The 16629-nt window shown below is 33.5% G+C and overlaps 1 protein-coding gene across 50 annotated transcripts in view; it reads left to right on the top strand.

The window, feature by feature from the left end:
* ADGRL3 (adhesion G protein-coupled receptor L3) overlaps positions 1-16629 on the top strand; it is an 857692-nt gene that overhangs the window by 468355 nt on the left and 372708 nt on the right. For all 50 annotated transcript variants that reach the window (XM_074039933.1, XM_074039928.1, XM_065545138.2 and 47 more), the window contains one exon: positions 8683-8792. In XM_074039933.1, the coding sequence (XP_073896034.1) occupies positions 8683-8792 (110 nt within the window). The remainder of the gene's footprint in view (positions 1-8682; positions 8793-16629) is intronic.

Here is a 16629-nt window from a genome sequence, read left to right as displayed (position 1 = left end):
TGGAGTGGGAGTTACCCGATTTTCCAGGTGTTGTGTGTCTTAATTTCCTTTAGCTAGGAAAAGGAATTCCCTTCCCCCTTGCGCTTCCCAGGTGAGGCGATGCCTCACCCTGCTGCAGCTCTCGCTGGTCGGGCTGCACCCACAGACCAGCGCCAACTGTTTGACATGCCCCAGTGAGATGAACCTGGTACCTCAGTTGAAAATGCAGAAATCACCCGTCTTCTGTGTCGCTCATGCTGGGAGCTGGAGGCTGGAGATGTTCCTATTCGGCCATCTTGTGCGCGCCCCCTCAAATTATATTTCTTTAAGGTAAAGGAATGCTAGTGAAGTAACATATAAAAGAATATAGGAAATGAAAGAATTGGAGCTAGAGAATCACTTTATGAATCACAGATCTTCATTTATATACATTGCCATAATGTCCTCTGAAAGATCCTATAGTACTTTTAGTTTATGGTTTAGAAACAATTTTTTTCAAAAAAAAAAAAAAAAAAAAAAAAAACAGAAATGGAGGCCTGGCACAGTGGCTCACGGCTGTAATTCCAACACTCGTGAGAGGCTTAGGTGGGAGGATCACTTGAGCCCAGGAGTTTGAGACCAGCCTGGGTAACACATCTCTACAAAAAGTAAATACGGTTAGATGGGCATGGTTATGTGTACCTGTTGTCCCAGTTATTCGGGAGGCTGAAGTAAGAGGGTAACTTGAGCTGCAGAGATTGAAGATGCAGTGAGTTAAGGTCATACCACTGCACTCCAGCCTGGATAACAGAGTGAGACCCTGTCTCAAAAAAAAAATTTTTTAAGCTAGATTAGGAGTCTTATTACTTTTATAACTCTTCTTAAAATGTCCCTTAAATTATAAGCGGATGACATCATTTAACTTTTTAATAAATGCTGAGTGTATGGCTATAGTATATACTTGGGAGGATTTCTTTTAGTTTTGATCATGATTAATATTTTTATTTCATAGCCATTTAGTTCTCTTTTTATTTGAAATCTAATTGATTCCTTTATGACCTACATATTTGTTTTCTACCATTAGATAGTTGTCTCATATTTTTTGGTCTTCTAAGTTCAGAATGAATGTCATATAAACATGATTAGGATGTCATATAAACATGTCTCAGGATGACAGGCAGTAGAAAATAAGGAAATTACTGTCTTGAGGAGGAAAATAGAGAATTGTCCAATTGATTGACATTGAGCAAAATACTGATATTCATGCATCTATTTATGTTTTCTTGTATTGCTTCATTCCATCCTGAGAACTAAAAACCCATAGTTACTGTGATAACCTAAACTATTTTGAGATTTTAAACATTAATAGAATATGATGTGGCTTTTTAAATTATAAGATATCTGTAAAATATTTTTCTATTGGAGTATAATTCCATCTTCCTTTATGAATCATGCACTAATTCATCATATATTAGATGCTATGAACTTCTTGAGTATACTGAGTGGATGTGTGTTTTTGCATAACACATGCTTTTGTATAAATGTCATTTAATAAGTGCTAGTATCAATGTTATTTAATAAGTGCTAATATAAATTTATAAATTCATATGATTAATTTTGCTAACAAAAAGGCACAAGGCACTCTTTTTTAAACATTATCCTATCCTGTCTTTAAAAAGTCAGTGCTTTTCTTTGGAGTTTTATACATGGCTGAAAGTTCATTTAAAAAGTTCCTTAGCGTTCTGAGGAATTGTTTGTTTGTATACACTGACTTTAGAATGTGATAAACATTCATGATTGAAGGGTTTATTAACCTAGAACCCCTGTGAATTATATTCCCAGCATGTAAACACTACAATATTTTACTTAAATTATTTTAGGCTGGGTGTGGTGGCTCACACCTGTAATCATAGTACTCTGGGAGGCTGAGGTAGGTGGATCACAAGGCCAAGAGATCGAGACCATCCTGGCCAACATGGTGAAACCCCATCTCTACTAAAAATACAAAAATTAGCCAGGTGTGGTGTTGCACACCTTGAGTCCCAGCTACTTGGGAGGTTGAGAAAGGAGAATGTCTTGAACCCAGGAGTTGGAGGTTGCGGTGAGCCAAGATTGTGCCACTCCACTCCAACTTGGCAACAGAGCAAGACTTCATCTCAAAAAAAAAAAAAAAAAAAAAAAAAAAACATTTTAATGATACTGCGTTAGATCTATAGTGCTGTGCAATCAACTAATATCATCTTTATATTTCTATTATGTAAGAATTTTTAAAAATATAGGTATGTTTAAGGCTTATTTTTATATGCTTCATGTACAAGTATGTTATAATCAAACATGAGATAGTGGGCTGCTAATTTTTGTCTGTATAATGGAAGTGAAAGAAGCACCATTTTGTTGAAGTCTCCTTACACCTTAGTTTAGCAAGGTCCAAATTATCGTCCCATGACCAAGAATAATAAGGCATGTAAACACCAGAGAGTGAGTAAGGCAGAGTGGGATTTATTAAGTGACAGAAAAGCTCTCAGCAGCAAGAGGGGATCCTAAGATGGTTGCAAAAAATGGGGGTGAGTTCTGGGTCTTTTATGTGTCAGAAAAAGAGTCTTCTGTGGTTCTGCCTTAAAGGAACGGGTAAAGTTCCCCCCAGGGGTGTTGTGTCTGTTCTTGCCTGGGGTTGGCCATAGTAATTCCATCTTGATTACCTATGAGTGCCTAAATGAAACCCACAGTGGGGCTAAAGTCACAATGCTCATAGAATTATAAGGAGTTCAGGGTCATTGTAGGATGTCCTTGGTCCTTGTCTGTGCCTGCACAGGCAGCTAGAAAGTCCTTTCTGAGCAAGCATCTGGGTATAATAGGAAGTTCTTAACCACATTCCCTCCTGCTAGCTACATAACAGGGGTGGTACAGGTGTGTTCTTGCAGGCATCGTCCCTCTTCTGAGACCCTGCCTCTCTATCTGCGTAAACAGCCCCTACCTGCCTCCTCTCTCAATTTTATTGAAATTAGCAGGAAAAAATAGGCTAATTATTTGAATAGTCAATATGCATGTAAATCCAGCAATATCATTTTTGCTACATGGTGCTGTATGTTGTGACAAATAGAGGAAAAGTTTACCCAGAAATGACTTTCATTTTCACACTTAGTTAATTTTTCTTCTACACTGTAATGAACCACGTTGAAATGGACAAATTAATAGTAAATGATTCTCTTTCCTATTACTAGTCCTGTGATTTGGGAAGATGTGTATCTTCTATGGCAGTCATGTGACATTCTTGAATTAACAATATTGCTTTAAAATTAGTGCTAATAACTAATAGAACTCAACATATTAACTAAAATTTATTAAACATGATCAATAGGTGACAGTTACATGTAAATTGGAGGTTTATATGTGGGTTAAATTAAAATTGCATGTATTTTTTATTGTGGAAAAATCTATGTATAAATAAATAGGCATCATACCATTACTAGGCTCTGAAATTTATCTTTCTGATTTCTGTATGCCAATTTGAATTGTGAGGGCCTGGTTATATAATGCCTGATCTACATCATGACTGAATGAATTCTGGGGCACTCAGATATTTCACAGATGGTCTTTATTTCATCAAATCATCATAGTACTCTTGAGAACCTATCAGGTCAGGGTGAATTAAATCAGGGTCCCAGAGTGACCATGAAATGTATGACTCATTCTCCCACAAGACAGCAGTATCATGATTTTCAGGCCACTGTTCTGGACTCCACTGGCTATTATTTGATTACTGAGAGTCTGAAAAGCCATTTAACGTCTTCATTCCAATTCTATTTTCTGTAAAATTGAGGGTAGCATTATTCATCTCAGAAAGAAGTGACAAATAGGTTTAAAAGTATTTTCTCCCATTCTGTAGCTTGTGTCCTCACTTAGTTAATTGTTTTATTTTCTGTACAGAAGGTTTGTAGTTAGATGCACTCCAATTTGTTTATTTTTGCTTTTTGACCTGTGCTTCTGGGGTCATATTCTCCCCAAAATTGCCCAGATCAATTTCAAGAAGGTTTTTACCTATGTTTTCTTCTAATAGTTTTGTAGTTTTAGGTTTTACATGTAAATCTTTAAGCCCTTTCTACTTGGCTTTTGTATGTCATGTAAGATAGAGATCCAGTTTCGTTCTTCATGTAGATATCCAGTTTCCCTAGCCTCCTTTATTGAACAGTCAATCCTTTCCTCATTGTGTATTCTTGGCACATTTGTTGAAAATTAATTGACCATAAACGTGTGCATTAATTTGTGGGCCATCTATTCTGTACCATTGGTCTACATGTTTATTTAGAGGTTGATATCCAATGTATACCAGGAATTTAAACACCTCTGTAGCAAGAAAACAAATAACGTAATTTAAAAGTGGACTCAGTCTATCAGCAATAAACATGATAAATATTTCTTGAAAGAAGACAAATGGCCGCCAACAGGTAAGTTTAAAAGTGCTCAACTTCACTAATCGTCAGGGAAATGTGAATTAAAACCACAATGAGATATCACTGCATATCTGTTAGAATGGTTATGTTCAAAAAGACAAAAGATAAGTGTTGATGACAATGTAGAGGAAAGACAATCCTCATATACTACTGATGGAAATGTAAATTAGTATAGCCGTTATGGAAAACAGTATGTAGGTACTTCAGAAAATTAAAAATAGAACTACCATATGATCCAGTAGTCTTACTTCTGGGTATGGATATATAAAAGAAATGAGTCAATATCTTAAAGAGATATCTGTAGTATCATATTCCTTCCAGTACTGTTCACAATAAACAAGATATATGGAATTGACCTAACTGCCAATTAGCAGATGTATGGATAAAAAGTAAATAAAAATATATTTATATATAAATATATAATAGAATATTATTCAGCCTTAAAAATGAAGGAAACTCTCATTTGTGATAATATGTATGAACCTGGAGGACATTACGCTAGGTGAAATAAGTGAGACATCAAAAGACAAATGCTATTTGATCCCTCTTATATGTGGAATCTAAGAAAGTCAAAACTTCTAGAAGCAGAAAGTAGAATGTTAGTTGCCAGAAGCTAGGGAGATAAGAAAAATGGGGAGATGTTGATCAAAGGGTGCAAAGTTTCAGTAACGCAGGATGAGTAAATTCTGCTAATCTAATGTACAGTCGGGTAACCACAGTTAACAATACCGTATTATATACTTCAAATTTGCTGTAAGAGTAGATCTTAAATTTTCTCACCACACAACACAGTAAAAGATAACTGTATGATGGATATGTTAATTAGCTTTATTGTGGTAATCATTTTACATTGTGTGTATATATATATATATATAAACATCAGGTAATAGGGATACCGAAAAGCATGTTTTTAATTTATGTTTACATTAAAAATAAACAATGAAACTAAAGCATTTGAGAACATTAGATCACTTTATCTCACTTTTTTCATCTATAGTATTTTAGAATGAATTTACTTTTATAAATTTTGAAAGAATCTTTGTGGACTAAATTGTTTACAAATCTTTAATTATATTTAATTTCATTTTAACTCACAGTAACTGAAGTCATTTAAAAAACGAAAGCAAAGGACAGAACCTTTAAACTCCTGTTTTCAAAATATAGCTAGTCTTTAAACAATCAATATTATAATGCATCCTATATAAAAATAGTATTCCAGAGATTGAATCTACCTTTTTCCATTTTATTTTTAATAATCATAATTTATAATGAACTTTTGATGCAAACATAGTAATAGAATCATAAATTATTTTGAAAGGTGAATGTTATAAATTTCTGCTGTTTTATATTGAACAATGATGATAATGACTATAAATATAGGCATAACATTTTTTGTTTTATATACCACCGAACAGACACTATCTCATTAATTAGAAGGCTTTCTTGACTCATCTTCAGTTAATATTAAATAAGCTATTTGGATCTCACAATGGTAACTATTATTTACAAGAGATAGTTGCTTTTATAATTTTCTTACATATAGATAAATAGTAATTTACAACTCAATAATATATAATATATAAATTGGTCAATGCACTTTTAGGTAAATAGATAGATAGATATGGATAGACTCCAGGTTATGTTTTCTAATCTAATCTATATAAACATAACCATTTGAAATCCCTATTGATTCAGCACAGCTTTCTGTGCAACATATACTTCCATAATTATAAATTTTAACTATTATGCTCTGGTCAGAAATGAGTAGTAAGCTGATCTGTTTATATCATACATTGATTATTTAAATAAAAGATTTACAGTTGCCTATTTATATCTGAAAATTACAAGAGTAGATATTGTTTCTAAATACATTTTTGAAATTAGAGGTATAGTAATTAAAAAGGTTTAGTAATAGGGAATAAAGTGACTGTAGACCAAGATAAGAAGAAAAGGAGATATGTATAAATATTCACACATCAGAATTAATATTACGTTTACAGAATATTTACATCATATTAAATTTTATAGTGCCACTTTTCCATTATGTCTATGTTGAATGTGTTCCTGATAATTGCTAATTTTTCTATAACAAATACAAAAATAACTTTATGAGTTCATATCCCTGCCTATTGTATTAAAAACCTTAGATGGATTTATGAGGTTGTATATTCAAGGTGTAATGAGAAAATTGTATTGTTTTAATTGCTAAAAACATGTCACTTGACTTGAAGAGCTTATTCAAATAATTTCTTTTTAATATGAAAGATCTACTATTTTAAGAAGGTGTGAGTACACCAAAACATCAAGATAACATATTTGTGAGCACATGTGTCAGGACAGTCACATTTACCTTAATGTTATTATACATTTGTCTGATCATCAGCCTCTGACACAGAAAATCCTTACAACTTGTTAACTCTCAGTATTAGCTGTTATGCTAAATTGCCTGATGAGTATGGAGCATTAGCTTTTATTCATCTTTCACTGATAACACATAATATATTTTTCAACTTAAGAAATTCATTAATGAATCAAATTTAATTTACGGACTAAATAAAATCCTCATTAAGCCTGACAAATGGTAGCCTCAGGTAAACACAACGTATTTTTACACTAAATCAAAGTGAGTTCTGCTCTAGATGTTCTTTATGTTGCCAGTATCCTTGCAAGTATTCTGAGGTCACATCAGAGAACAGAACATCTCCATAAGGAATTAACAGAAAAATCTAGCCTTGAGGTTATATTTCTGAAATGAATAAACAAGAACCTAAAACACGGGAGATAATTAGAGTATCACATGTTATAGACTTAGTGCCAATATTATGGGTAGGAAAAACCATTAGTTTTTTATAGAAAAATACTTAAGGATAAATTTTTGAATTTAGAACGTTGCTGAATGAAATTCACAGTAATTAGTCCACTGTGAATATGAGTATCTTTTTCAGAATTATAATTAATTTCAACATGTTTGTTTTTCCCCATGAATTAATCAATTCAGATTTATTTAGCCTAATTGCCACAAAAGTGCCCAAGTTTGTATTCATATTTTTTTTTCTCTTTTTCTGTGGTTTAGAAAGATTTATTTATTTATTTATTTATTTATTTATTTTTGTGGGGACATAGTTGTTGTGTGTATTTATGGAAACATGAGATATTTTGAAAAAGGCATGTATTGTGTAATAATCACATCAGGGTAAATGGGATATTCATCACCTCAAGCATTTATCGTCTGTGCTACAATCCGTTTATGATCTTTAGTTATTTTTAAATGTACAATTAAATTATGTTTGACTGTAGTCACCCAATTGTGCTGTCAGATACTAGGTCTAGGTCTTATTCATTCTTTCTAACAATTCTTGTACCCAGGAACCATCCTCACTTCCTCCCCTCCCTACCCCTCATTCCCCTCCCATCTTCTGGTAACCATCTTTCTACCCTATAGCTTCATGGGTTTAATGGCTCCCATAAATAAGAACATGCAAAGTTTGTCTTTCTGTACCTTATTTCACGTAACATGATAACCTCCAGTTTCATCTTATATTTATGTTTTAATAGTGGTATGTCATTATTCTTTTTACAAATTTAAAGTCATTATTTTGTAGTATAAGATATTGACCTTTGTGATAAGTAATCCATGAGGATCGTATCATTATTTGGCTGAACAAAAGGACATGACAGTTAGTTCCTAAAATGGTTTTAATAAGTAGTAATATTATATTAATTTATACAAAATAAATTCAAATACTCATTTTAATATTTAAATATTAACTTTTTACTAATTTGTTAGGCTCAGATAAAGCTTTTCAATACCACTTTTCATACCTTTAAAATGAATGTCATCATAGTCAGTGAATTTATTTTACAACTGCCTAATATACTCTGTGGTTATATTTTCTAAAATCTTTTTTTTTTTTTTTTTTTGTACTGGAGTGAGTCTTTCCTATCAAATAGTCTTTCCTACTTGTGTTCATATTGGCAATATCCTGTGGACCAGTTAGTGTTGCTTCAGCAATATTTCACTTCTAACTAGAAATTACGCTGTATTCAACCAAATTTTAAATTAGTTAATATGAGCAAGCTGAATAGATTGATTTTAATGTCTAGTTTCTAAAAACTGTACTACAGATATTTTCTTAATAGGCCTAAAGCCCCAAATTAAGCAAAACCTTATTCAAATCTGTATAACAGGAACTGAAATAAAATTAGTGTTGATGTTGATAATAATTTAACTTTGCGTAAGCTTACTACTTCTTTTCCTTTCTTTTGACTTCAGATGCAATAACAGAACCCAGTGTGCAGTGGTGGCAGGTCCTGATGTTTTTCCAGACCCGTGTCCAGGAACCTATAAATACCTTGAAGTGCAGTATGAATGTGTCCCTTACAGTATGTATATTCCTATACTTTTCTTGGAAAGACAAACGATATTAAACTGTGTTTTGCATGCATTGACAAATATTCTCTATGAAAACATAAATCACATAAATTAAATGAAAAAATGGGCTAATATTAGTTTTTGACAATCATAGACCCTCCCCGCCATCAGAAGAATTAGATATTGCCTACCCTATCCTACAGCGTTTACTTGTGATTATTTCTGTATATGAATACCTATTCTAACACACTTTTCTTAATTAATGCAAGAATATAAAACATTTAGAAAAAGGTTGGGGGAGTATTATACCAATTATCCAGGTCCAAGCAGATAAGAAGTGAAAATGAACAATACAATTATATATATAATGTATAGCAATTTATACATTTTGAATTTGATAGAAGAATTATATCTAAGCTTCATCTGCTGTCAACATTTTGAGAATTAGAAATATATTCATCCGGAAGGAGTAGACCAGAAAGAAAAAAATAAAGATTAAAAGATCTAAAGTACTCTTCAGACTATATGTTTTACAGCTTCAAGAATTATGTCTTTGCAATGCTTTTATCAGATATGGTATATGCCAACAATGTGTCTTTTCTCCAGGAATAATGAAGGATCAAAAAATCTAAAATGAAACATTTTCTGACAGCATCTCAAAAAAAAAATTATCTAACTCGTTAATTATTTATGAGATTCTTAGTGAAAATCACTCAGAAATTATGTATTTTCATAATAGATATTCAGCTTATCCCAGAGATAGAAAACACCTGGTATCGTAAACAAATCCTAGGTTTCGACTTCCTTTGATGTTTCATAAGAAGCAAAGTATCTGGGGATCAGCAAGTTTACTTTTGTAAAGATATTTCTAGGCTGGCCTCATTCACACTTATTAAAGAAGCAGGACATTACTCGTGAACTGGAAGTATACAAACTTCAGTGATAGAAATTTGGCCAATAAGAGATGAATTGAAATTTTAAAATAGTAGTGAAAACAGTTGAGAGAAAATTTCATTCAGCTTCATTTATAGAATGAATGATTAGAGAAAGTTTATCTTGTGAAGTTTTATAAGCTGATCATTGTTATGAAAAAGCCTTAGAGTACAGGATTTATTGATAGCTCATTTAGCTTACGCTTCTTGTATTGGTATCTCTATAGGCCCTTCTATTTGATAAAGCCCCTACTGGCCATTATTATTCACTAGTGATATTTTAAGGAAATAAAATTTGTAAACCATCTTGGAATTGGGACAATTATACTTGGGTTGCACAATAAGACCTTTGTGAAATATAAAGACTCCTTTTCTACAAAGGCATTTTATTTAAAAATGCAATAAGGTGAACCTTGCTTTTAAAGATAGTTTTAGGAAACTTACATTCATATTTTTATGTTCATATTTTGAAACAAAAGGAGAAATAAAATTTCAGATTGTAGATTTTATCATAATTTTTTAATTAAAGAATTTCACAGCTGTCTCTTCAATTTCCTGTATTCCTTTAAAATGTCTTTGAGGATAGTCACTTCAAAATCCTCTGCCAAACTCATTCTGAAATATCATCTACTTAAATCACTTTAATATAAATAACTTGCTCATACACTTTTGCATAAAGGGATTATGGTTTACCACAGATTTCCTTTCTCTAATAAATTTTCAGAGATGGGCAATTTGGTTCCTTAATATCCTATATTTAGAGAATTCTGATCATCCTGAAAGTTTACTGACTACCTTAGAAATTATATCAAAATATGTATCTAATAATTTCATTAAATAAGAATTATACACTCAGGTATACCCACTTGCCAGTTTATATACTGGTTTAATTTACACATTGTACCCCGATCGTGTCTGTTTAAATTATCTGGAATATGTTTCAGTTAAAAGTATGATGTAGAATTGGAATTCATTTAATAAACTTAACATGATTTGAAAAGAAAATAACCTAAAAGAAAGTATAAATCATAAAATAAACTATAGTTACTCATTTGAAAGGCAGATTGGTTTAGGAGAAAGACAACCAGAGATCAGAGAACATGGGTGTGTTTGTTAGTCTGTTTTGTGTTGCTATAAAGGAATACCTCAGACTGGGTAATTTAGAAAGAAAAGAGGTTTATTTGGCTCACAATTCTGCAGGCTGTACAAGCAGAGCACCAGCATCTCCTTCTGGTGAGGCGTCGCGGAGATTTTACTCATGGTATAAGGTGAAGGGGAGCAGGTACATCATATGGCAAGAAAGGGAGCTCCCAGACTCGGTTTAATAACCAGTTCTCACATGAACTCATTACCATGGGGAGGGCATCAAGCCATTTATGAGGGATCTGCCCCCATGACACAATCATGTCCTGCATAGCTCACCTCCAACACTGGAGGTCACTTTTCAGCATGAGATTTGGAGGGGACATACATACAAACTATATCATTCGGTTTAGAATACAGTCTGATTACTTAACAAAAAGCTAGGTGCTTCTCCTGGATCTCACCTTGTAGACCTTCCTGGATCTATTAATAAATCCTGATTTATTTCAACACTCAGCTATTTTTTTCTTTTCTTAAGCATAAAATTCATGACTCTCTAATGGTGAAAAGATTTACTTATTTAAAAGAGTTATTGTTTATTGACACTTAACCACATGCCATTTTCTACATGGATAGTGTTTACATGCATAAGTTATTTAATTTTTACAAGATCCTCCCTGTTATGTGTGAGTATCACCATTTTTCTGAAGAGGAAACTGAAGGTCAGTAGATAAAGTGAAATGTCCCGTGTGAAATATAGACTCGCTAGAGAATGGCAAAGACTAGATTTGGGTCTGTTTCTAATACCTGTTCTTAAGGACCTAGCTGTATTTCTCTCCATAACTGTTTTTCATTTATATTTTCATGAGCTATTAAATCTTCTATACTATTTTTAACTCATAATTTTCATCAGTACATTAATGGTATGTGGTGAAAGAAAGTGCTTCAAGGGCCGAAGCCCTTTTTCTTAGTCCTTTACCTATTTATTTTAAAGACTTTTTGTTCTTTTTCTTAAAGCAGCAGAATCACTACAAACTTTTATTTTCCCAAACACTTTATGAAACTTTATGGTGTAACTAGTTTGTACCATGAAAATACTACTTGCACTTTAGAATGAGGCTCCTAAGTAAAATACTTTTTTAATTTCCTGTATTAGAGAAAATCCTTGTGCTTAACAATATTTTGTGATCCTTGATAAAAGGTCCCTATTTCATTAGTGTGAGGGAAGCTTCAGATTTAGGATTTAATATTAATATTGGAATTAAACAACTGAACAAACAATGTTAGATTCTGTTTGTTATACAGTTTAGTAATATCCATTTCCATTTCGGATTTATGACCACAAACTTTAGTGTTTATAGTAATATATTTACTATTTATGAATGTTTTATTCTTAATATTGATATGTGGAAGAAACTTTATTATTATTTTTATTTATACATAGTCGTGTGTGTGTCTGTGTGTGTGTGTGTGTGTGTGTGTGTGTGTGTGTGTTTCCATGGCAATATTCATTTTTAAGATGAGACTTTTTCATAGAAAAAATGTAGAAAAACAAAATTTATAGGAAAATGTAATAATAATGAAGCATATTAAAGGTAATATAGACAAAGAGTCAATAAAGTTCATTGTATCACATAAGAGAAGTAGAGTTTAAAGTATCTGAGGAAAGCTTGCAGTAATTCTTGCACGGAATTTTAGGAGTCACTAAATAGGTACATAATTGAACAATAACAACTTTAGAGGAATTTTAGCTTAAATCAATCAAATGGTATGACTTTTAAAGATGCCAATGAGAAAGAAAATAAGAAGAGTTAGTTTTTAAACTGTTTACTGAGACCACTTTCTTTGAGTGTTTTGTACTCCTTTTTCAGAATCACTGAAGTTATATATTTAATCTTATCTAAGTCCTACCTTCTTACTTCTGTTCTGTTTTTTCTTGTTTGGGTTCACAGACACACTTTTTCTGAAAAAATTTGGAACAGATGAATCAATACTTTCTCTGTTCCTCGCACACCTCAGTTGCAGTGTGACTTTTGTAGCCTTTGCATTTTCTTAGGAGGTTTAATATTCTTCTTTAGTGGATATTTTCTCCCCAGGAGATGACCCACATATTCAAGAGGTTAAACCTCACATTTACCAATGCCACGTTTTTGCTCTTCCATCTTTCTTCTTATTCTCACCCTACCTCCTTCCCTTCTGACCTGATTTGAGATTGAAATTGTGTCATCTAGAGCTTCCTTCATTCAGCAGGGTTACAGGGATGACTTGTATTCGAGAGAAGACAATAAAACAACTAACCACCTACTCAGAGTATTTCTGAGCAAAGAATCTTTACTTTGTATCCTGCTGACAAATTGTCTTTCTTTGGAGGCATACAATTTCACGCACATTACACTCAAAAGGTGTTTGTCTTCTCTCACAATCCAGCTTTTCTCTTCAATTCTTTGTTTCTTTTTTTTTTTTTTTTTCAGAAGTATAAGCATATATTACTTATTCTAGCAATCATGGTGAATTTTCTTAGGAAATTACGGGGAGAAGTACGCAATTTGGAAAGTGACTAGCAATGAATGTTTGATTAAAACAAACTTGTTATAGCACTTAAGACTTTCTTACTAGTCACGTTAGCCATTTGAATAGTTGTGTGCATGATTGTCCTTATGAACAGGAAAGAAAAATGAGCATTATTGGAAAATTGATATTTATAAATAATTATATAACTTTCATCATTTTTACTAAAAGAAAAATGTATTACACATTTAGCATTTAAAACAATCTAAATATTTAATTATAAACAGTTAAATACATCTTTGCAACTAATGTCCAAATGAGTGCATATTTAAATGTGTACACATTTGATAACTATTATGTAAATAAATAAGTACATATTTTTTAACTCATCGTGCTGAAATTAACTGATAGTTTTAATTTTAGAAAGATCACAAAAATGTCCAAGGTATATTTTAATTTACAGTGTCTTTTTCTGTTTCATATATACAGTAGACATTGAATAAATATGTATTGAAGGACTGGAAGAAGGAAGAAAATGTAGTCAAATGGCTTCTCCAGAAGTACTGCATTCATTGCTAGAATCATAAACACAAGAAACTCTTGTCTGCAAATAAGACCTTATTAATTCAAAAGAAAGATCTGTTTTTTAAAATATACATTACGTACATTTTAGTTTCTCCAAATTACTTGGCGATTGCAATCCTCAAGAATGATACCAGCAACCATCTTTTTTTCATATTATTATTATTACATATGCCTTTGTATAATATAGGAAGTATTGTCCCTAGTTTAAGTGTTACTCTCTCTGTATCAGCTATATAAATATTTTTAGAGTTATATCTATATCAAGAGCAACAAAATGTTTTTTTCTTCTCTCCCACTCTTTCTCTCCCTTACCACAGTTTCTTTCCCTCCAAATAATTTTTCTGTCCTTTACAGTATCTTTTATATAACAGATGATTCAGAAAGCTCTGGGAAATGAACCAGTGATTAATTAATAATTAATTTAAGCCCTGCTTATATGTCAAAAATATTGCATATTCATATACATTGCTATCATCATTCTGTTTAGAAAATAGTAAGCATAGCTGGAGTTACTTTCTTTCTAAAAAAAAAAAAAAAAAAAAAAAAATTGTAGACCCAGGGTCTCACTATGTTTCCCAGGCTAGTCTTGAAGCAATCTTCCTGTCTCAAGCAATCTTCCCGCCTAGGCCTCCCAAAGTTCTGGGATTACAGGCATGAGCCACTGTGCCCAGCAAGTATACTTTCTTACAGGTTCTAATCATAAACTTCCTCCTATCTTTATTGAACTTCTTCACATGTACATGGAAGTTATTTTCAACTAGATTATATTACTTGCCTGTGAGACCTCCTTCTTTTATATCCCTTTCATTCAACATCTTTTGAGTACCTACTGCATACCAAGCACTATAATGAAGTATTAGGGGTCAAAAACCAAGATAAAGATTCTGTCCTCCTTCAAGGAGTTCAGTCAAGTGGGGCTTAGAGTACTAAATTTACAATGTTAGCTTAAGCAATTAAGCATTTCACATTAGAAACATACAGAGAAGGCACACTGATCCAAAGTGACTGATATTTGACTAGGGTGGTGGTGGTGGGGATAGATGTCTTCATAGATGCTCTTCTAGAGAAGGTGACCCTTAGAGAGCTATATTGTTTTTGTTTTTATTTTTGAGACAGGGTCTTGCTCTGTTACCCAGGCTGAAGTCCTGTGTCACATTCACAGCTCACGGCAGCCTGGACCTCCCTAGCTTAAGCGATCCTCCAACCTCAGCCTCCAGAGTAGCTAGGACTACAGGCACATGCCACCACACCCAACTAATTTTTGTATTTTTTGTAGAAATGGCATTTTGCTTGCTGTTGCGGTCTTTCTGCTCTTTAGCTCAGCTAGGTTCAAGTTCTTGTCTCACAACCAGGAAACATTAGCCACACGGGCACTGGAGAGTGAGTAGAGTAAAATTCATTAGGCAAAAGGAACGCTCTCAGCAATGAGGGGATTCGGGGGGATTCCCCTACCTGAAGATGGAAAAGTGCCCCGTGTGTCTGGGTCTGGGGTCTTTTATGAACCCAGAATGGGGAGTGCATGCTGATTGGTTTGTGAGTGTGTAAAAATGGTTACAGGGAAGACACCACTCAGAAGGTGGGCATGACAGTGTAGAAAAACAATTAGGAAAGAGTAGCTATATGTAAAATAGGTGAAGGGTAGGGATCAATCAGAGGAAAGCGCACCAAACAGGAAGACAAGTTCTCAATCCAGTCCCAGGATTTAACTTATAGCTTGGCTTTCAGGCTTTAAACTCTCTGTGGCTTGGAGGTGGGATTTCACTGGGGACCCCCCACTATCTGCCTAGGCATTTGGCTGCCTCCTGCTGCTCTTACTTTGACCAGGCTAGTCTTGAACTCCTACGCTCTAAGGATTCTCTCACCTTTGCCTCCCAAAGTGCTGGGACCGTGCCCTGCTAGATATGAGTCTTAAAATATGAATAGACTTTCCTGAGAGAAAAAGGGCAATCATTTTTAGCAGAGAAGACAAGATAGGTAGTAAATTGCATGGAGAATGTGAAACTAAAACCGTTTGGTATTTGCATGAAATATAAAATGCAAGAGGCACAGAAAATAAACCCACAGATAGGCAAGGCAGAAACCTTGGACTTCCCTGTATGCTGTGATTTCTCTGGAATCTAGTACCAATTACAGTGTACAACATGGAGAAGGTAGCGAGCCATTTCTGAATGTCATTAATTCATATGTTATTAAGAAATGTTTTTTTTTTGAAAATCTGTGAAAACCAACTTTGGCTAGTTTAAATTAAATAAAGCAGAGGTTTTTATTGGCCAAATACAAAGTATTAGTTCCAGAAACAAAGGAGAGAAAAGGTGAAAAGCCGGACCTCTGAAAAAGTAAGAGTCATCGGGACTCTATGTTCCCGCTAATCTAATTCCTGTAACTATCTAGGCTGGGACATCAAGACTTCACGAAATTCAGTAGCAGAGTATTGTTCCGAAGGAAGAAGAATGGGCTGGCAAAGAGCTTAGGTGTGACCAGGAAGGGTCAGATCCCCATAAAGACTTTAGAGCAAAGACTGCAGGGTAGTTAGTGGTGGTGGGCCAGATTCAGCCTGCCAAGGGATTCCCTAGGCCTCTGAAACACCTAAAAGTAAGATTTAACATAAAGTCTGGAGCAACACAGACCTTGTGTTCCTTTTGGGCAGCAACAGGCTAGGGCTGATTTGGTTCTGCCCACTTTGGGTGGGTTCTGTGCTTTTCTGTGTGTTGTATTTTTCAGTAATTCATTGTATTGTATT

The sequence above is a fragment of the Macaca fascicularis genome, chromosome 5 (genome assembly GCF_037993035.2).
Source record: "Macaca fascicularis isolate 582-1 chromosome 5, T2T-MFA8v1.1".
Classification (NCBI taxonomy): domain Eukaryota; kingdom Metazoa; phylum Chordata; class Mammalia; order Primates; family Cercopithecidae; genus Macaca; species Macaca fascicularis.
Note: the sequence above shows the minus strand (reverse complement) of the source record. Positions and strands in the feature narration are given on the sequence as shown.